The sequence below is a fragment of the Sceloporus occidentalis genome, unplaced genomic scaffold (genome assembly GCF_023333645.1).
Source record: "Sceloporus occidentalis isolate IW3139 unplaced genomic scaffold, rSceOcc1.0.p SCAF_6, whole genome shotgun sequence".
Lineage (NCBI taxonomy): Eukaryota > Metazoa > Chordata > Lepidosauria > Squamata > Phrynosomatidae > Sceloporus > Sceloporus occidentalis.
The window spans coordinates 14,784,407-14,807,382 of record NW_028316986.1 but is presented as its reverse complement, the minus strand read 5'-3'; the positions used below and the strand labels follow the sequence as shown (position 1 = coordinate 14,807,382).

General features: G+C 42.7%; 1 protein-coding gene and 1 long non-coding RNA gene across 4 annotated transcripts in view; one reads left to right on the top strand and one right to left on the bottom strand.

The window, feature by feature from the left end:
* PSME4 (proteasome activator subunit 4) overlaps nt 1-3,533 on the bottom strand; it is a 132,742-nt gene extending 129,209 nt beyond the window's left edge. For both annotated transcript variants that reach the window (XM_089528916.1, XM_089528917.1), the window contains exon 1: nt 3,201-3,533. In XM_089528916.1, coding sequence (XP_089385042.1) covers nt 3,201-3,391 — 191 coding nt within the window. In that variant the 5' untranslated portion in view covers nt 3,392-3,533. The remainder of the gene's footprint in view (nt 1-3,200) is intronic.
* On the top strand, nt 1,179-17,766 carry LOC149310434 (uncharacterized). 2 transcript variants are annotated; one of them, XR_016281650.1, is made up of 5 exons: nt 1,179-1,229; nt 6,430-6,550; nt 14,272-14,357; nt 14,631-15,402; nt 17,588-17,766. It is a non-coding gene; the product is annotated as an uncharacterized LOC149310434 (long non-coding RNA). The 2 variants fall into 2 exon arrangements; XR_016281649.1 differs by lacking the exon at nt 1,179-1,229 and having other exon boundaries at nt 6,123-6,550.
* The last annotated feature ends 5,210 nt before the right edge of the window (nt 17,767-22,976 follow it).

The following is a 22,976-nucleotide window of genomic DNA, read 5'->3' as shown; positions in this document are numbered from 1 at the left end:
AGCCAAACATATAGCCATGTCATAATTGTGCTTCAAAAGGCATGAAGCCTCTGAAGTCACTGGACAAAACCCATGCGCTTGTCTTGGCAACAAAGCGTGGTCAACTATTTTTAGGAGTAATGAGCTATGTATGATTTACTGGCTGCCTAACTATAAAGCTCAGGGAATGACTAGCATCACCAAAGCCAACAAAATCTTCCTCTTCTCAAAGTCCATGTGAGACTCAGCCACCTAGAAAGGTGACACTTGCCAAAATGCAAGCCTACACAGGAGATTGTGTAAGTTAAAGGGGCAGCAGCTTATTTCTAGGAAATAGTCACCAGAGGCACATGCTCTTTGTCAGAAGATCTTTGAAACCAAAGCTGCAACCTTGCAACTATTGAAAGACCAAGCCAGTCCCCTGTTGATTGTGTCACTTACATAAATAGACAAAATCCTAAAGAAGCAAAAGTACTACAAACAGCAGCGAACAATGGTAGGCATGTGATTATTTATGTTGCTTCACATAAGCAAAGTAAAACAAGCTGTTCCTTGGTCCGGGGAAGTTGCAACTGGGGTATCACCAGATACTGTCCTGACTAGAAGTAAACTGCTTACTCGCCTTAGGTTCCAAATTTGGAATACAACTACTTTTTAAATGCTTGAGACTTATTAAGCCTGATTTACCCAAAAAATATTTTCTGTCTTTGTCAGTGTAGTGAACAAATCTGGAGAGCAGGGTTCAAATTCCTGCTTGGCTGGGGAAACCCACTGGGTAATATTGGGCAATTTGTACTCTCTCAGTTTCAGAGGAAGGCAATGGCAAAGCCCCTCTGAACAAACCTTATCAAGAAAGCTCTGTGATGGGTTTTCCTTTGGCTCATCGTCGTAAGATGGAAAAGAGAGCAAGCATGGTGTAGTGGTTTGAGCACTGAACTACAACTCTGGAGATACGGGTTCAATTCCCACTCCACAATGGAAACCGACTGGGTGAGTCACTTTGGGCGAGTCACGCTCTCTCAATATATGTTCAATATATTGATCGTCTGTACAATTACAGATGAGATGATGTTTGTTTCAGGCCACAAATCGTCTTGGGCAATAAAAAGAGACCCAGCTAAGTGGCACTTCCAAGAAAGAAGGATCACACATGTTTTGGCATATCACTAGCAGAGAGGGATGCTCATTTCACAGATTGGGACACCCACACAACCCTCTTCTTCAGATGTTCAAAAGAGCACCATTTGAAGGTATTTAGCTGTTGGCTCCCAAGAAACCTGTTAACTGCACTTAGTGTTTTGCTTTGCTGGTATGTATTTTGACCGCTCAATTGTTTTGAGGCATTCTTGCCTACCCTAAGCCTCCAGGAGCAGGCTAAAATCCCAACACACGCACACAGAGAGTGTTCCTATCAACCGTAATAGGGATGGCATAGTGTTTCTATACACTCAGTCTGGAACAAAGTATACAGCACTAAACCCTATTACTCTCACCTCCTAGCATTTTTTCTTTGTTGCTGTGAGAGCAGGTAGGGAAGCATAGCACATTCATGCAAGTACAGCTTATTTCCAAGCACTTCTTTTTAAAAAATAGACTCTCTCTCTCTCTCTCTATATATATATATATATAACATGTCCTCCCTCATCCAAAATCATTCAAAGTAACTGGGAAAATTCCCTAAATGTAGCAAGAGACTGCCACAGGACTCTCTGCCTGCAATCCTGAACACTGGACTTCACTGGAAGCACAAATACTCAGGGGAGCTTTAGAAAACATGCTCAAGACCCTTTATCTGTTATTAATTAATATGTTTTACTAATTAGGGCCCCAGTAAGAACAGCAACAACAGGTGTACAACGTTCCTTTCAATTCTGAATTATGAGGGATGTACAGGTTGAGTTTGCTAAATCTAGAAATCCACAATACTCCAAACCAAAACTTTTTCCATGGGTGGCTGAGATTTTAAAAGGCACACAACAACAACAACAACAACTTGACACTGACAAGCAGCATCCTCCAACTAAGAAAAGGGGGGGGGGGGTTTCATTTCAGGACCACCATCAAGCCTTCTGGAGTCTTTCAAAATGGACCCCTCTCCATTGGGGAGCTCCATCCAGAGACAGCATGGCATAGTGGTTTGAGTGTTGGGCTTGACTCTGGAGACCACGGTTCCATTTGGCCATGGAAACCCATTGGGTGACCTTGGGTGGGTCACATTCTCTCAGCCTCAGTGGAAGGCAACAGCAAAACCTCCTCTGATCAAATCAAAGAAAACTGCATGATAGCTTCGCCTTAGAGTCGCTGGAGGTCAGAAATGACTTGAAGGCAGGACAGCTCTGGAGACCAGAGTTTGATTCCTGGCTCAGATGTGAAAACCCATTAGGTGACCTTGGGCGAATCACACTCTCTCAGCCTCAGGAGAAGGCAATGGCAAAAGCCTCCTCTGAACAAACCTTTGATATTAAGTCACCCTTGAATCGGAAATTGCCTGGAGGCACAAAAAACCCAGGCAGCAGGAGGAATCCTTCCTTTGCTAGTAGTGCCTTAGAGCAGCTTTGGGGGGAGGAGAGTCTGGATGTGGCTGTGGGTTGTTGTGGGGAATTTAATTGTACAACGACAACCATATACCCTGCTCCTGCTGCCCCTCTTTCTCCTCACATCCCCAGCCCCTTCCACCCCTTATTGTTTTAAAAAGTGATCAGTTTTAACACTGCACTTATTCAATTCCATTTCAATGTCCACTTAAGCATTCATTGATCAGAATCACAGACTCAAGGAGTTGGAAGAGACCCCAAGAAGGGCCCTGGTCCAGTCCAGCCCCTTTCTGCCATGCAGGAACTCTCCCTCAAAGCATCCCATTGACAGATGGCCATCCAGCCTTCACTATTCATTGATCAGAAGACTTACTGATCATGGAGGCCCCTCTTTCTCCTCACAGCCCTTTGTGATTTTACCAGGGGGTCAGTTTCGACACTGCGATGGCCCAGTGGCCACTTGAGCATTGGCTGATCAGAAGGGGCCCCCACGCCTCCCCCTCCCCCTCCCCCTCCCCAGGGCCCCTTCCTGCCCTTCTTGTCTTCAGAGTGACCGCTCCCCCTCGCTGTCGCCCTCCGACTCCGTTCCATCAGTGATTGATCAGGGGGCTCCGATACCGATCAATCGATCGATCGATCAGAAGAGGCCCCTGCCAGCCCTCCTCCTGGGAGACTGGGGCGACTCACGTGGAGAGCTTCCTGGTCCAGAAGAGGCCTCCGGGCCAGAGCTCCTGGAGCTGGACGGCGCGGCTGAGGTTGGCCTTGATCTGGGCCAGCAGGCGCCGGGCCTCGCCCTCCAGCCGCTCTCCGTACGGCAGAAGCCCGTTGTACACCAGCTCCTTCTGCGGAGCAGGAGGCCCGGCGGCGGCGGAGGCCATCGCGGGGGCCAGGGCCAGGGCCAGGGCCGCCTCCTCCTCCTCCGCTCTCTGTCACGGAGCAACCGAAGAACGCCGGCGGCCCAGGGGCTTCTGTTGCCGCTCAGCCGGGACCCAGGCAGGTCACTTCCGCCCAGAAAGAGAAGCAGCAGCAGCAGCAGCAGCAGCAGGAGGAGGAGGAGGCAGGGAAGGAAGGAAGGAAGGAAATGGCCGGACTCGGCAGGCGGGGAGAGAGAGAGAGAGAGAGAGAGAGAGAGAGAGAGGAGGAGGCAGCGCCGCCTGAGGGGAGGCAGCGCAGCAGGGCCTAACGGCTGGTTGGAAAAGGAGGAGGAGGAGGAAGAAGAGGAAGAAGAAGAAGAAGAAGAGGGCAGCAGCAGCAGCAGCCAGAGGAAACTAGGCCCAAAGACTCCCAGAAAGGCATGGAAAGGGCCTCCTGATCCCCAGGCCGAAATGGAGGACTGGACTCAGAACAAACACAAAACGTCTGCCTCTTCTGGGAGATAGTTCTATATATATATCTATATCTATACACACACACACACACACTACATATATATGAATATATAGGTGTGTGTGCATATATATATAATGTATATAGTTGTATATATGTGTGTGTGTATAAGATATAAAGTTGTATATGTGTGTGTATATATAATGTGTATAGTTGTGTGTGTGTGTGTGTTCATGTTGAAAGCAAGTCAGTTCCCTCACTTCCTTCTCAGGCAGGCTCAAAATGGAAGACATTCAGTAAAAAAAGGAGACCAATAGAAAGCCCAAACGCTCCTAGAAATGGAAAGCTCAGGCTTCTTAGGCCCAAAAGGGGGGACTGGACAGACCAACAAAAGCTCACAACAATACAAAATGTGTGCCTCTTATATACAGTTATAGTTATATGTTTATGTTGAATCCAGATCATTTCCCTCACTTCTTAGGCAGGCTCAAAATGGAAGAACTATATATATATATAGTTAAATATATAAAACATAGTTATATGTATGTGTGCTTCTTAGTCACGGTCAAAATGGAGACCATTCAAGGAAAAAAGGGGGATATGACCCAATTAAAAGCTCAACGCACTCGTATAAATGCAAAATTCATGCTTTTTAGCCTTGCTGAAAAGGACAGACATTCAAGAAAAGTGGAGGACATAAAAAGCTCAAAACACTGCTAGGAATAGAAAATCCATGCTTCTTAGGGTCAAAATGGAAGACATTCAAGGAAACTGGAGCCAAAAAAGATCTCAAAGCATTCCTAGGAAAGGCTGTGCAAAAACAAACTTACTAGTCTTTAAGACAATATAGGAGCCATCCATTTTCCCTCCAGAGGGAGCCCACAGGAACCAAATTGCACAGGCTCTCTCCGCACCAAAAAGAACCTGCTAAAAGCAGGGGGGGTTGGCACACGTGGGCGCCACCATCAGTGTGCCATGGCACACGTGTGTCGCATCAATGATGCAAGTGTGGCACCCTGATGTGCAGACACAGCACTGCACTTGCGTCATCATGGCGGACTCCGGACTAGTAAGTTTGTTTTTGCACAGCCTTTCCTAGGAACGCTTTGAGATCTTTTTTGGCTCCAGTTTCCTTGAATGTCTTCCATTTTGACCCTGATGGCCAACTCCGTATGGACTAGGATTTGGGAGCGTGCGGTTGCTGCGCACTCCTGAACCCTAGAATCAGCACGGACATGCCCCTTCCCACCCGTCTGTCTCAAGCCATAATCAGAGAGTTAGAAAAGACCCGAAGGGCCATCCAGTTCAACGCTTGCCATGCAGGAACCCACAATCAAAGTACTCCTGACAGATGGTCATCCAGCCTCTGTTTAAAAACTTGCCAAGAAAGAGAGATTCCACCACCTTCTGAAGCAGCCTATTCCCACTGCTGAGCAGCTCTTACCATCAGGATGTTCTTTTCCTGTAACTTGGCCTTTTTTAAACAGGCTGGATGTCCATCTGTTGGGGGTGCTTTGATTGTGTGTCCCTGCATGGAGCAATGGATTCATTGGATCAGAGAGTTGGAAGAGACCTCAAGGGTCATCCAGTCCAATGGGGGGGGGGAGGGGTTTGACTATGCTGCCATGAACCCATTGTTCCGAGTCCTTGTCAACAACAAGGCTTCTGTGCAGAATGACCAAAATGCAAGTGTGGTTATGAGAAAATACTATGGGGAGCTTGAAGAAAGCAATGTGGGGTACTTAGAAGCAGTGCTGTTAGGTTGGTGTCACCTAGTGCGGGCGGGGGGGGGGGGAGAACTGCCTTGCCCTCTCCTCTCCTCCCCTTCCCATCCCACCCCACCCCACTTGGCCAAACCACCCTCCCAAGGCCTTCAAAATCCCATGTGCTGGCTGCTACTGGGTGTGTGTGTGTGGGCTCCGGAGAGCCCATTTAGGGTCTGGTGCGGCTGCTGGGCAAGTGGGGAAAAAGCCTTTTTTGTTTGCCCAGTAGCTATGACGATCCCTCTGGGTGACACCCCCCTCTGGTCATTGCACTCCTCATCCTATAAAATACGAATCATTGCCCTCCTTCTCCTCAGATTAAATTATCCAGGCTTCCCAGTTTTGCCCATTCCACCCTAGGTTCCTTCCAGTGCCATGCCCTCACCTCCTGCATCCCTTAGTGGTGCCACTGTTTAGAAGTAACTTAAAGACATGGCACTGGAAGGAACCTAGGGTTGAATGGGCAAAACAGGGAAGCCTGGATAATTTAATCTGAGGAGAAGGGGAGCAGTGATTCGTATTTTATAGCATGAGGAGTGCAGTGACCATACCAGAGGGGAAGGTGGGTCAAGATTAAGGAGAATGGTGTGGTGATGGAGATTTAATGGAACACAGAGATATATGGAAGAACATGAATTGGGTTGCAGCTCAGCTGCACCTGTTTTCACTATTGGGATTCATCCCTGGATGTTTCAAGTAATGATAATAAATAAAGAGCATCTTTATGTATGTTTTCCTCACTGCTTGGTACCATAGCTCATTTGTATGCAGGTGGATTTGGCTCCATGCTAGTCTTCTTTAACTGCCTCCCTCTCTTTCATTTTAAGAAATGCATACTTTTAGGACCACTCAGCATGACAAGGAAGTGCAGAACTGGTCTGGACGTGCCCTGGGCTGAAGGAACTATAGCAAGTACTATGAGCTGTTTGGTGCTTACTGCTCAGTCAGGTAATTTACACAGAGTAGTTCATGGCATAGTGGTTTGAGTGTTGGACTGAGACTGGAGACCAGGGTTCGATTCCCACTCAGCCATGAAACCCACTGAGTGACCTTTGGCAAGTCATACTTTTTCAGGCTCAGGGGGAACCAATGGCAAACCTCCTCTGAACAAATCTTGCTAAGAAAACCCTATGATAGGTTTGCCCTAGGATCGCCATAAATCAGTGATGACTTGAAGGCACGCAACCCAAACACAGTTCAGTAAGTGTCAGTATTGCACAAATACACATTGGAGGAGGCTCCCTCTTTGGGTGGTTCTTCATGGCAAGATTCAATCAAGCCAGCTTTCAGCGGCTGGTTAAATACTGGAAGTAGCACCCCAGCTATTATACCCACATTTCTAAAGCAATTACAGTGGGCCCTTCCCTTACATGAGGGATCTGTTCTGGACCCACCAACATACCCCCGCGTAAGGGAAAAACATGTATGCTCGAGCTCCATTGTTTTCAATGGGGCTCATGCATGTGGCACAGTACGCGCCATGAGAACGTGCACCATTGTTTTTCCTGCAGCATGGCTTCAGCGTAAGCTGAATGCTGCGTATGGTGCACCTGCATATGGTGCAGGCGCACTGTATTGGTTTACTTTGAATGATCACAAGAAAATCCAGTAGCACAACAATTTTTCATGTTTAATTGTACCAGCATTAAAGGGATAATGTGCATGTTTCTGAACCAACTGCTATCTCTTTAAGATGCCACAGGACTTGTTGCAACTTCAGCAGACTACTCTTTTGGCATTTTTTTTTTTACTTATACATTATCAGGAAAGACAGTTTAATGACTTAATAGTACCAATTAGGTGACTCATTCTTTCACACTTCTTTTTTCAGTATCTTCAAGCCAGCAAAGAGTATGTCTGAAACATAACTTCAGTTAAGCAAGAGCAAACAATAGCCTGAGTCCCTTGAATAAAGCCCTTGAATGATCCTTGAAGGCCCTTGCCCTTCTTGGCTCTTTAAAAGGCTAGAGGGAAAGTAGCTGAGTGGGTGAAGGAAGTAGTCAATGCCTCCTTATAACAAGGCAGATTCCAATACTCCTAAAGGCAGAGGGCATGAATAGTTGAGAAAACGATCTTGGGAAAGGTAGAAGGAAGTAGAAAGAGAGGAAGGCCACATGCTAGATGTATGGACTTTATTAAAGAGACCACAAATATGAGTTTGCAGGAGCTGGGCAGAGCAGTAGAGAACGGGGGCCTGGAGATGTCTCATCAGCAAGGTTCCCATGAGTCGAGATCAGCCTGAAGGGAGGTAACAACAAGTTGTAGCTAAGATTTCTGTTTTAAAAAAAATGTTCCCTCTGTAATGGATAACTATCAGCCAGTGTTCAATACAATCCATCCTCCATATCCACGGATTCTTTATCCGCGGATTCAACCATCTGCAGCTTGAAAATACTTTAAAAATATATAAATCTCAAAAAAACAAATTTCACATTTTATAAAGGGGACACCATTTTACCATACCATTATATTTCATGGAGCTTGAGCACCCACAGATTTTGGTATCCATGGAGGCCCTGGAACCAAACTCCTATGGATACTAAGGTTCTACTATGCAATTGGCTTTCCATGTTTGCAGCTTTGACTTTTGCTTATTTTATTATTTGCGGTTTTGATTAATATGTTCTCTAGGAATCTTTAGGTCCTCCTTCACAATGCCAGACATTGACCATAAAGTTGTGCTGGAGAACCTAGATGTTCCTAGAGAAAACACTGCTCTAAGCATTTGTAGAGCCTCCAGCATGATTCTATGATCAATCTCTGGCAAATATTGACCATAGAGTTGCACTGGAGGATCTAGAGATTCCTAGAGAGGTGTTTTCTGAGGTAAAAAGAATAGAGTCTTTTTATTTGTGGTTTTCCCATATTCACAGGGGTCCTTCACCTCTAATCCCAGCAAATGTGGAGGACCCACTGTATTCCATTTTTGAGCAAGAATGTACAGTGGCTTCCCAGCTCTAGGGATTCCTGAAGCGAACAGATTATCTAGATCAATTTCAATCAGGTTTCAGGCTTGGTTATGAGACAGAGATGGCTTTGGTCACCTTGGTGAATAATCTTTGTTGGCAGCTAAACAGGGAAGTGTGTCCTTGTCGGTTCTGCTGAACCTCTTAGCGGCTTTATCCTTCTGGGTTGCCTTGCAGAGATACAGTTATACAGTGGCTCCATCTCTTGTTAGAAGGGGAACTGTCATGGCTCCATCCTATGAAGTCTTGGGATTCATAGTTTGTTGTGACATCAGAGATGACTGACAGAGAAGGCTAAATAACTCACAAAACTGCAGATCCCAGAATTTCATCGCATTGAGCCATGGCACTTAAAAATGGTGTCAAACTGCATTAATTCTGTAGAGTGGATGCAGTCTGTGACATTTTTATTTAAAGAAAATAAAATTTGTCCTGGCATTTATCCATTTGTAATGTAAATTTTAAAAAACAGATTATAGCCTAAATGCAATTTTTGTATCAATTGGAGTAAATCCATTTAATTAGTGCTCGAACAGTTAAAAGAAAAAACAAACCCATTTATGTAAATTCCATAGGTGCTTGGGATGGAGAAGAACATTTAAATAAAGATACATTGCCCCCACCCTCCCCAAATTGCCACAAAGTTACCGTGTATACTCAACTATAAATCAACCTCATGTATAAATCGAGGGCAGGTTTTGGGGCCAAAATTATGGATTTGGCCATGACCTGTGGATAAGTTGAGGGTAAAACTTGGAGGCTCCTTCAATGTGTGTATGTGTGCACAGCAAGAGGGACTCTAATTGAGATTTTTTGCTTCAGTGTTTCAACTTTGGTTTCACCCATGACTCCCCAGACAGCAGCAGGAGGGAGAGGGATTCTGTTTGTTTGTTTAACTGCAATCAATCACCCAGGACTCTTTCTCCTTGGCTCAAGAGAAAAAGAAACTCTCTCCCAACCACATGGCGAAATTTGAAAGAGCTGCTATCACATTACCATACTGACTTGTAAATAAGTCGACCTGGGATTTTGAGGTCAACTTTTGGGCATACATTTTTAGACTTATAGGCTTTAGACTTACTGTATATATGGTAGTTATTATTCAGAAGATGAGCAAATGCAATGTTTCTTCCCTCTTGGGGAGGGAGAAAGATCCAGAAATTAAACTATGAAGTAATCTTTTTCATGGGAACTATTTCAGTTGAGGTGCTTAAATAATTATCATTAGTGACCAAGTCCAGAAAATATAATATTTTGACTAGTACATGCCATATCTCTTTCATCTTTGTGAATAAGGATTTTACTTAATTTTAGAAAGCTGAATACTTCTTTATCTGCATTTTTTTCTTTTTTAAAGTATTCAGCCAGATTGTCTCAGTATGAGAAGACTATGCGGGAGATAAACATTCATAATCTCTGTAGCTTCTGCACAAGTGCAGTATTAGTAGCAGCTCAAAATTGTTATTTCCTTCTGTGTAGAAAATCAAACAAAAAGGTAATTGTGATAATTGCAATGTGCTAACAATGTACAAAGTAGGGAGATTTCTCTGAATCATCCCTTAAATTACATTTTTAAATTATCTGAGTTACAACCAATGCAGGCACATCTGATGAAGTAGACTGAGACTGCAAAAGCATATGCTACAAACTTCTATATTTCAGAGGTGCTGCAAAATTCCTTTGTTATCTTTTAAAACCAGTTCAGAGTTATTTAAAAATAAAAATGTGAGCTTGTAGACAATCCTTCTGTTGGAGAAAGAAAAATCAGATGCTGTTAAATGTGTATCTTTATCCTATCTAGAGATTTTACTCAGACACTAGCCCTATTGTGTTCAACAAATTTACTCCTAAGTAAAGACACTTATTTATTTTTATTTTATTTATTTTTTTGCACTTATATCTTGCATTTCTCCCCAAATGGTATTCAAGACGGATGAGTGAGGAGGGCTGCTTTGTGTTCTGTAAATAAATATGTACATACGATGCTTTTTCTATTCTCTTAAGCAGGATACAGACATCAAAAAGTATAATTAGTCTGATTCACATCAAGCTTTATTTCACAGTTAAATACTCATCCACCTGTTAATCTGAAGGAACCAGTGAAATTGTAGTGGGTTGCAGTTAGACCTTGGGTCAGAGTAGAGCTGTTGAAATAAGTCGGATAAGATGGTTCTTATTAATGTTGTGACCTACTGATTTACATAGTTCTAAGGTTAGAGGACATTTGCAGTCATGGTTCTCTTTTTAGTAATGCTCCACAAGATGGATGATGATGGCAGTCCTTAAACATTCTGTCCCAAATACGTAGCTGTAGTGTAGCTAGCTTTTAATGGGAGTGATAAATGTGTAGTCCAGAGGTGGAGGTGAGAATGGTGATAAACATACACTCAGGTAGAGAGGTGAAATGTCACATATTATAATTATTGTGACAGACACACATTTATCAGGCATCCTTACTTAAGCTATTATCCTCCAGACTCTGCATCGTTGTTGCTGTTGTTGTTCTTGCCTCCAAGTCATTGTTGACTTATGGCAACCCTAAGGCAAACTTATCATAGGGTTTTCTTGGGATATTTTTTTCAGAGGGGGTTTGCCATTTCTATGATCCTCTGAGGCTGAGGGAATGTGACTTGCTCAAGCAAGGAACTGAGCTCGGAATCAAACTCAGATCTCCCGAGTTATCGTCCAACACTCAAAGTACTACAATACAAGCCTTCCATCCAGTTTACAATATGGAGAATAATAATATTATTGTATTTGACAATGTTATTGTAAGAGTACCTGCAGGTAACCCAAGGGAGAGCCGGTGTGGTGGTGTGGTTTGAGTGTTGGACTAGGACACTGAGAGACCAGGGTTCGAATCCCAAGTGGTGCAACAAAGTGGTGCAGGCGGTTTAAACCCCACCAAGTGACACTATCAGCTATAGAAACCTACTGGGTGACCTTGGGCAAGTCACACTCTCAGTCTGAGAGGAATCCCAGAACTGGAAGAGGGTCATCCAGCCCATGCCCCTGCCGTGCAGGAAGACACAATCAAAGCACTCCCAACAGATGGCCATCTAGCCAGCCATCCAGCCTCTGTTTAAAAACCTCCAAAGAAGGAGACTCCACCACATTCCGAGGCAGCATATTCCACTATCAAACAGCTCTTACTGTCAGGATGCTCTTCCTAGTGTTTTGGTGGAATCTCTTTTCTTGTAGTTTCAGTCCAGTGCTCTGTGTCCTAGTCTCTGGAGCAGCAGAGAACAAGCTTGTATCATCCTCAGTATGACATCCTTTCAAATATTTAAACATGACTGTCGTGTCACCTCTTAACATTCTCTTTCCCAGATGAATAATAATAATAATTATTATTATTATTATTATTATTATTATTTATATCCCGCCTCTCTGTGCAACACAACTGAGGCGGCTTACACGTTAAAATATACAATCCCGTATCCCAATAACCCACCCACCCCTAAAATAAAAATAAACAGTTTACAGATTAAAACATTCCTTAAAATAATAAACAAATCAACAATGACTGTAGCAGAAATCAGGGCATAACAGGTTCAACTTATTTGGTGGCTGGTTATCTGTTCAGGAAAAGCCTGCTGGAAGAGATCCATCTTACCAGCTTTTTAAAGGACGGATGTGAGAGTTGGACAGTGTACAAAGCTGATAGAAAGAAAATCAACTCAATTGAGATGTGGCACTGGAGAAGTGTGCTGAGGATACCATGAATGGCCAAAAAGACAAACAAATGGTTACTGAAACAGATCAAGCCTGAACTCTCCCTAGAAGCCAGAATGACCAAATTGAGGCTGTTGTACTTCAGCCACATCATGAGAAGAGGTGACTCACTGGAAAAGACAATAATGCTTGGAAAGGTAGGAGGTAGGGGAAAAAGAGAGAGACTGCATACTGAATGGATAGACTCAATCAAGGAAGCAACAGGTAGTAGCCTGAAGGAACTATGAAGAGCAGATGAGGGCAGATGATCTTGGAGATGTCTCATCCATGGGGTCGCCATGAGTCAAAATCTACTCAAAGGTAGTTAACAACATGCCCTAAGGCAATGGTTCTCAACCTGTGGGTCAAACGACCCTTTCACAGGGGTCACCCAAGACCATTGGAAAACTAGCAAAATTACCATTTATGAAGTAGCAATGAAAATAATTTTATTGTTGGGGGCCACCACAACATGAGGAATTGTATTAAAGGGTCACAGCATTAGGAAGGTTGAGAACCACTGCCCTAAGAGCTGCATACCCCCAAAGTTTTGCATACCCTAAAGACAGATCCTGTCTTGTCTTGGAAACTAAGCAGTGTCAACGCTAGTGCTGTGGGCTCTATTTCTGCAGACTATTTCACAGGAAGGAACTGTCATGCCCAGCCTGGAGGATGGCTTGGAGGACTCAGAGGATGAGCTAGAGCCCCTGGGACCTGAACCTGTAATGGAGGAGCCAGAGGCTGGCCCTAGTTCTGCTGGAGCAGAGTCTATGGCCCCTCCAGAGATTCAGCAGTCAAGTTTGCCTGGTGCCGAGGCTGTGGACACGGAGGAAGATCTGGGCAGTGTGCCTACCTTCAATGAGCGTCGAGCAGAAAGAGAGGGCCTTCGAAGATCTCGGAGGCTTTATCAGAAGCGTCTTCGTAATCAGACACAGCTGAAGGCCGGCTCCTTGCCTTCTTAAGCACCTAGAGCATGTGTGGTTCTTGGCCAGTGGATATCTGACTCTTTTAGAGGAAAGACTCTGTCTCTGGCTCCTTTGGCTTCTTGTCTTGACTACCCGGAAACCTTGACCTTGGACTGCTTTATCGACCTGCCTATCTGTTGCCCTGAACCTCGGACCGTCTGACAATTCTCTTGGTAATCCCTTTTGGTAGAACTACTGTGAATCTCCAGGACTGTGTAGCTTACACTGACTTTGCTGTGCTGGGAGGGGGTTTGTTTGTTTGGGAACTAGCTGCCTTATCAGCCCTTTGGCTGCTTTCCTGGACAGGAACTGGCAAAACCACTCCATAGTATTCCTTGTCTAAAAAAACCCTATGAAATGCATGAGGTCACCATAAGTCAACAGGTGACTTAAAGGTACAGACACACAGTTTTGCACAGCATGTAGTCTTGAGCTAGTTATTTTCAATTTAATTTAAAATGTGAATTAAACAAGATGAGGCTAAAGTGCAAGGTGCCCTATGCCTAGAGGATAGGACAGAAAAGAAATCTAATTAAAAAAAACTTAATGTTTTTAGAGACATTAAACCTCAGGTTTGAGTGTATTCCTGAGCACTTCAGACTCATTAACTTCTTATTAATGGATCCTCTATGGAATGTATAATCACTCACACTTCTGTGTGATTACATGCTATCCACCTAACAGTAGTCACTCAGCAGTCCTGCTGCTTGCTTCTTCATTTGCAGTTGTTTTTACTGATGTCTGATTAGACATGTTGTCATTATTTGCTGTCAAGCCAATTTAAATTTATGGTGACCCTATTAATGAGAGGCCTCCGGGAGTGTTGATTATCAACTGCTCTGCTCAGGTCTTGCAAACTCAGAGCTGTGGCTTCCTTGTTTCTGTAAGTCCACCTATACAGCAGTCTTCCCGAGTCACATTATTATTAATGTGGATTGTTTCAAAATGTGTAATGTATATCTTTTAAACTGATGTGTCTTAACTGATGTGGTGTGTCCCTTAATTGTTTTTGTTCTCCACCTAGATCCATGGGGAGAGCCAAGTAAGAAATAATACTAATAATAGGAAGAAGAAGATAAAGCAGCAGCAGCAGCTGGATTTCCTAATATGGTACAGTTGGTTTCCTGCACTGGGGATGACCTTTTTTGGCTACTTGGCTGTAACATCCCTTTTTGATACTGATTTGATATAAACCAACAAGGGGTAACTGTGGGCTGGATCCTTGAGTAACAGCTTCTGAGGAGAGTTCAGGCTTGATTGACACATTGCCCTAAGACACATTCAATTATCTTTTTAGCAGTCTGTGGTATCTATTGTACTCTTCTCCAGCTCTACGTTTTCACATGTGATGATTTTCTTCCTCTTGTCTTCTTCTCTGTCCAGCTTTCATAACTGTAACAAGAAATCAGAAATACGATAGTCTGAGTGATTCTGACCTTGATACTTAAAGATATGTCTTTACAAGCATGGTATTGTGGTTTGAGTACTGAACTATGACTCTGAAGACCACGGTTTGATTCCTCACATGACCATGGAAACCACTGGAAAGCAAAGGCAACTGTCTTCTGTGCAAATCTTGCTCCCCAAAAAACCACTCATGATAGCTTCACCTTAGGATCACCATAAGTCAGAAATGACTTGAAGGTAGACAACAACAGCAGCTTTACACTTGAAGAACTTATCTAGTTCCTTGTTCTTTTATGGCTGTCTATCTATGGTTGTCTTCTAATTTCTTGACTACAGAAGACAATCCACATGCTAAAGTAATGAAGCAATGACTCTCAGAGGCACAGAATGCTCCCACTATGGGTTTCACATAAAAAGAAGAAACTGTTTTGCTTTGGCTTTGTCAGAGACCAGTTTAGCAAGACTGTACCAGCCTGAATGCCAGAGGCATTTAGATAATAAATACCCTCCCATTTTATTGCAACCATTCAATATGAAAAGAATACAGAGAAACAGTGTGGTTCTCAATTGGAAAGGGAGTTGACAAGGATGTATCTTCTCACCCTATTTGTTCAACTTATACGCAGAAAATATTAAAAAGATGGCTTAAATTCAGAAGGAGGAGGAGCGAAGATTGGAGGAAAATATGAACAACATAAACTATGGAGGCCCTTTTGGGATGAGGGAATTTAAAACTATGGCACACAAGGTAAAGAGATATTAAATATTTTATGGGAAATCACATATTTTCACCATTTGCATGACGATGATTTCCCCCTTCTCAAAGAAACATGGTCAAATGTATTATAGTGAATCAGTTTAGCATTGTTTATGTACCTGTTCCTGGGTTGTATAGGGCCAATTATTATTGAACATTGCAAACACTGCATCCACCTTTCTAATACTTAGAAGGCCCACCTTTATAGAGAGTGCAGACTGTAACTCCAGAAATTTCTGATAATTGCCCTGTGATGTGGTGAGTAGATTTAAATTGGAATTTTACTATGCTCAGGAGCTGAAGATTATAGTGCTGAAATGTGAAATGTACGAGAGCAAATGTTATTCAGATCATGACAAATTCTCTGTTTAGGAATGTAAACAATTTGGAAATGGCTCCTAACTCAAGATGTTAACCCAAATAAAAGGAAGTACTACATAGACAGTTTGGGGACAGTGAAACAAAACATATAGATAAAAGACTGATTGATGGGTAACCCACGTGGGATAGAGATGTATGCTAAAACATTCAATGAATATACAGGGGTGTAAATATTTAATTAAATGTAACCAATGAAATGTGATGTGTAGTTTCCTTTGTTGAAAATACTATAAAAACTTGGTTCCTTTTAGAATTGAGGTCCTAGTAATTTGGAAGTATTTCCTGCTGGGAACAACAGCTGCAGCTAAAAATAAACATTTTCCCTTTCCAATCGACTCCTTGGTCTCCCTGCTGATTTCTGGTTAAAATGCTGGTTTTATGATCATCAATAATCTATAACAGTGATAAGGCCAAAATAGTTTGAGCTTTTGAAGAAATGAAAGTTTTCTACTTTTGCTCAGTAAATGGGACACTTTGGCGCGTTACAGACTGCCCCTTTGAGGTGGCCTGTAGGCGCTGCTTTCCCCGGTGTATTGGGGCCTCAGCTGCCACAACAGCAGCCTCCGAGGCCCCGATTCACCACTTTCCAGGCCGCGAGGAAGCAGCAAAAGGCCACTTCCCTGCTGCCTGGAAAGGGGTGTCCTTGGGGCTTCATGCCCCAAGGACACCCGACGGCGGCGGAGAGGAGGAGAAAGGGCCGCTTGGCCCCTTTCTCCTCTGCATCGCTGGGCACAGCTATGTAAAGGCTGCGCCCAACAACGCAAACCCAGAAGGAGCTCCGAAACAGAGCTCCTTCCGGGGTTGCGGAAAGGGCGCCCTAGGTGCCCTGTCGCGGCCCCAATATGTCACAACCGCGCCGCCTTGTTTGGAGGCGGTGCGGTCGTGACGTAGTGATGGCGGCGGCCGTGTGGAACAGCCACCGCCATTTTCTACACATGGAGCACGTACTAGGGTTAGGGGGTGCGGAAGCACCGCCCCTTCCTAACCCTAGTATGCGCTCGTCGCGTACTTTAAGGCCCGTTTGTAACGGGCCTTTGTCTCCTTTCATTCTTCCACTGTGAATACGTGTTTTCCAGGTTTTTTTATTCTGTTTCTGCCAACTATTATTGACTATTGTAAACACTGCCACAGTTTAAGTCCCAATGCATATTTTAAAATGACAATACAAGTTATATTATTACAGGGGTACTCAAACTTTTTACCTTTGTGATCCCCCTTTACATTTTCATTCAGACACCACCAGCTGTCTCCTAAATATAATTGTTAGCAAAAATTTTCTTCTAAAATCACCTAGTGAACAAGCAACAGCTGCAGGCTAGTTTTGTTCTGAAGCCACCAGCAAAAAAGCAAATTCAGATTCCAGATTTAGTTCTGCTCAGACAATATTTTTATTCTAAAGGAACTGCTACTATTTTGAATGAATCATACGTTAGATACTTTTAAATAAAATGAAAATTAATGCAATAGTTTTCAGGGTCTTTGTGTCGAGCACACTTGAAGGTAATATTGCAACAACAATGATTTTCCATGGTATGTATGTTAATCTTTAATGTCCTATTATTATTTTTGTTTAGAGTGTTTCAGAATTCTGTCATGCTTTAGGCAATATATGTGAACATCTACAACTAATTCGCAGCAATTTAAGCAACATCCCTTCAGTGCAAGTGTATGAGATTGCTTCAGATACCTGTTGAGTTGTGCTAATAACTTTGGGGGTAATGGGTAATGCAGTTTCCTATTCCTGTATAGATCACTCTTTAAATTTTGTTCTACATGTTTTGTTTTTCATTCTTAGGACATCCGTTATTATGTAGACCTTCTGAAAGGGGAAAAATGTCCTGTAATCACTGATGACTAATATAACACGTCCACCACCCACATCCATTACTCAGAACATTTTAAATGCTTTTTTTAATGTTACAATGTTTTTCATAGGGAAAAGATATGTGTATATTTAATGTTTATCACACAGCCTTTTAATCAGGAAAAATAATCAAATAATAAATAATAATAATAAAACTTTTATTTGTATCCCACTTTTCTGTGACGAGACAATCAAAGCGGCTCACAACACATTAAAATCCACATTTACAACATTATATATATATATATATATATATATATATATATAAATAAAAAACGAGGACAGAGTGGTGGGCTAATACATGATGTGGGGGGCAGTCATTCTGTGGCCGGGAACTTTTATTCAGGAAAGGCAACTTCCTTCTACAGAGCAATGTCCTGCCATTTTTCATAAACATAAATATACATAAAAATGAATATATATTGTCTTGCAATTTACCATAGTTTTTCTTCAAATAATATTTCTATCCATTCTAAGACATTCAAGAATATTTTAACTTTTCCTTTTTAAGTTTTTTAAAAATATTTATTTAGAAATGAAGTTGATTAGACAGAAGCCTTTTGTGATACCACCGTTTATTTCATATTTCAGTGACAGATAAGGGAATAAGGGATAGGTGCAGTGGCTTTCTAGGGTTAGTGTCACCCGGTGTGGTCAGTCATGGTGGGGGTGGGATTTATGGAGTGGGACTTTTGGTTCTTGCAGAAGCACACGCTCATAGTCAGAATTCCCCCGTGCGCCTCCAGGAAGAGCCAGTGAGGAGCCCCTGGAACCCAGGGAGGGTGGGAAATGCCTCGCATGCCCCCACGAAAGGCCAGGGAGGAGCTCCTGAGACCTGGGGAGGGCGGGAAATGCCCTGCAGCCCCTAAGAAAGGCTGGGGAGGACCCTTAGGACCGAGGAGGGCTGGGGACCGACTGGGTGTCACCCTCCCTTCTGGGGTGTCACCTGGTGTGGTCCACACACCCTTAGTGATGCTACTGGAAAGGTGATTGCAGGTTACAGAATGTTTAGATTAGTCTCTTCTCCTCCTAAGTGCATACCAATAAATGTGTTCTGCAGTTGTCTGTGGAGGCAAGTGCAAACCATGGAAAAGTTACTTTTCTGGACAACACCTAGACATGTAATGAGAAAGGTAACTTTTCTGAAGTACAGATACAATTTCTTTCTGTTTCTATCTTATATATTCCTCTCCTCTCACTTTCTAGAGTGTTCCAGTGCTAAAATTTTACACATTTATCCTTATTAATAAATGGTCAGCTAGGTATCTTATAGTTCTGTCAATTTTTGATTAAAACTGTAATTAACCTTACTCAGATATGTAAACTACAGGAAAACAGATTCCACCTCAACATTAGGAGGAACTTCCTGACAGTAAGGGCTGTTCGACAGTGGAACAAACTCCCTCGGAGTGTAGTGGAGTCTCCTTCCTTAGAAGTCTTTAAACAGAGGCTGGATGGACATCTGTCAGGGATGCTTTGATTGTGATTTCCTGCATGGCAGGGGGTTGGACTGGATGGCCCTTGCGATCTCTTCCAACTTTACGATTCTATGATTCTATGAAATAAGGCAGTCCTTTACAATTTTGCTGGACTTTGAGCAGTGACTGGGTAGTAATTATTTTTCTGCCACATGAAAGCCTCTGGCAGCAACTGCATGCAAGGTTATCCCATGTGTGCTCAATTTCATTCTGAAACACTCTACTGCCAATATTTCACTATATGTAGAAAATGCCCTTTATTGCAGAAAAATCTAGTGGATTCTGTGTGAAATGTCTGTATATGGAATGTCATAATATGGAATGGTCAGCCTGCCTGTTACTCAATAGATCATCAGGACCAGTGAGAGCTGGCACTGGGTTGAGAACAAGATGTATGAAGTGAAGCAGCAATATCTGCAAGAAGGGGTGTCCTAAGCAAGTAGGCACAACCCAAACTTGACACAACAAGTTTTTAATCCCTTTTCCCCAGCAGCATTTTTCCTCCTTTGTGACCCCATTGGGTAGAGTCATCGAAGATTTACAGCCTATTCCATCCACCTAAACATATTATAGGAAGTCCCGCCTCTGTTTATATGTTCCTCCAAAACTCACGTTTCTTATTTATATGGCTGATTTTTAGCAAACGTGAAGCCTATGCAATTAACTGGATCTTGAACTGTAATCCCAGCCAAAGTTTTTCTCATTAACTATATCATCTTTCTTTCCTATTTCCATTATTTACTTTCTACTATTTGTTCAAGAAGCTGCCTCCGCCATATGGAAAGCTTCAAGGAATGACTTTATCTGCTTGGCTAATGAGCACTTCTCTTTTCCTTGTGCCTTAAGTGAAATGGAATGTACAAAATAACTGTCTTTGTGTTGTCGAAGGCTTTCATGGCCAGCATCCATAGATTTTTGTGAGTTCTTCGGGCTATGTGGCCATGTTCTAGAAGAGTTTATTCCTGACGTTTCGCCAGCATGTGGCTGGCATCTTCAGAGAATGCATTCTCTGAAGATGCCAGCCACAGATGCTGGTGAAATGTCAAAAATAAACTCTTCTAGAACATGGCCACATAGCCTGAAAACCCCATAAAAATCTATCTCTGTGTTGTTTGTGAGACCTATATAAAATCTTCTACCTTCTCTACAAAGTTTGTGTAGAATTCAAAAGATAACTACCCTTTCTTCCAGCAGGGCCCTGGAGTCCAAAAACTCATCTACATGGTGGTATGTGTTGTGTGTATTTTACAAATCATATTTACCCTTCTATCCTGGAGGCCTATCTAAAGTCTAAACTCTTGATTCTATTTCTACTAGCTTGTACGGTGCGCCCTTGCCTTACATGGGGGTCTGTTCCAGCCCCCCCCCCCCCCCCGCATAAGGCAAATACCATGTATGCTTGAGCTCCATGAAAAACATGGGGCTCATGCACATGGCACTGTGTGGCGCATGTGCCATTACCGGTTCCATTGCGCTCCTTTCAGTGTAAGCTGTGTATGACGCGGGCACACTATATATTTAAGTGTGTGTATATATTTATTTGTGTGTTGAATTCAAATATTCACCATTTCTCTCAGGCCCTCTGTTGTACACATTGTAACCATAAGAGCCAGTGTGATGAACTGGTGTGCGATTTGGGCTACATCTGCTTCCATACTACCCCAGAAGCTGTTTCAGAGGAAGGAAGGCTGAGGTTTCCCTTTGAAAACTCCCATAAAACCACACACACTAGAGAGAAAGAGGAGGTGGCTGGTCCATAAACCTGCCCGATTTCAGCTAGGGCTGAAACTCCCAGATGCCCTCCTTTTCCAGGACATATCCTCCATTTCTCCCTCCTGTACAGGAGGAATTCCAAAACGTCCTCTCTCTTGCTCTCCCACCAGGCTGCAGGAGGAGGAGACCAGCCCCGTGAAGGAAAGAGATGTGTGCGTGTGTCCCTTTAAGAACAAGACTGCCTCTTGGCAGAGCAAAGGAACCATGGGAAATCTGGGAACAAGGACAATCCGGCACATGGTTTTCAGACTGCTGCAATTACGTAAAGAAAGTGAATTTGTGAATGAACTGGAAATGAAAACATGGTATTTTTGCAAAAATGCTTATTCCCTGTTTCACCTCTTTCTGTTTGGATTCGAACCTGTTTGTGTGCAGCGTCATCTGAAAAGCAATTGCAAAATTGTCCCTAATGCCCTGGATGACTGCATTGTGACGAGTTTAACTTTCCAGTTTTCCCCATGTGAAAAGGTCCTTAAAGAGTGCTTGCTGGTGGAAAAAAATCAACTGCTCAAAAAACCTCATCACTCACCTTATATTATTTTATGAATGCACATTAAAAATGAGTAATATTCTTTCCAAGTGGGTGGGTAGGGAAGACAAGTCTTAATATGATGAGTAGTTCAGCTGCAAGTTTAAACAAGGACAGATCACAGACACTTCAGATCAAGACACTGCTCTTCATTGCAAGACTGGTTGCAATTCTATAAATGTCCATTCAGAAATGAATTCAATGGCCTTCCATGCTGGAGAGTGGAGGTGTTAGATGAATTGGTCTGTTACAGCAAAAACAGCTTGTGGCATCTTAAAAGTGAACATATTTTCTTTGACACAAGCTTTCGTGGAAGAGGCAGAAGGATGAACATACAATACCATAGCATAGCATAGCAACACAGAGACATATACAGTATCCGTGAAGAATTACCATCTTATACAGCACAATGATATGATCTATAGAATCATAGCATTGGAAAAGACCAGAAAGGCCATCCAGTCCAACCTTGTGCAATGCAGGAAGAGACAAAGCACTCCCAGAAGATGGTCATCCAGCCTCTGTTTAAAAATCTCCAAAGAAGGAGACTCCACCATACTCTGAGAGCCCATATTCCACTGTTGAACATCCCTTACCATCAGAAAGCTCTTCCTAACGTTAGATGGAATCTCTTTTCCTGTAGTTTGAATGCATTGCTCCATACAGATTAGCATTAATCAGGAATGCTTTACATCATCTGGTTTATCTCTGCTTGGTATCTCTGAACATAATTCACAGATGAACTTAAACACCTATCTCATCTGTGGATAAAATACACATGCATTGCAATACATTGCAGCATCTGTTATATGTATAACACCAGATTACATAATTACTATAGTCCATTTTACTGATAATTAGAGGTGGTTGTCTCATCTGCCTTCATATCAGCATTTTATAGGCGTTTCTCAGCCAGGACCAGCTTTATAATCTGTCTGAGATAGCTATGTCCACATTGGAGGCTGTGTAACACCCTGACTTTCATGCCCTGAAAACTAGCTTTTATACTATCTCCTGCCTCTATTTGTTTAATCAGAGACAAATCTAATCCCTTTGTTTTAGGTTAGATGGCTTTATGCCCAGAACTAGTTGGCAGATCTTAATATTGTGCTATTTAACACATAGACTACCTACTTTTTACTTTACACATGCTTAAGTCCCTAATACAGTATTCAGGCTTCAGGGGCTTATATTTTACAGAATATATACCCAAATTAGCTATTAGTCTGGAATAGTTTCTTTTTTAAATGTTTTAATTCAGTTAACAAAGGCTCTGACAGTATAGCATCTTTTTACAAAGGCTTTTTGACCCCACTCTTCTTTTTCTCCTCATCCTCTGTCCAGCTAGAAGTATTTTTAACAGCATCCACACTTGGAAGATGGTGAAAGTGAACTGCAGAAGCACAGTTATTTGGTGTTGGATTGTAGCAGTGTGTCTTCAGTGAACAATGCAATAAAGCTTGAGATGAGAAAAAACAGTGGCCATAACAAATGCATGATGATCAGTGGGAGTTGTTATATATATATATATATATATATA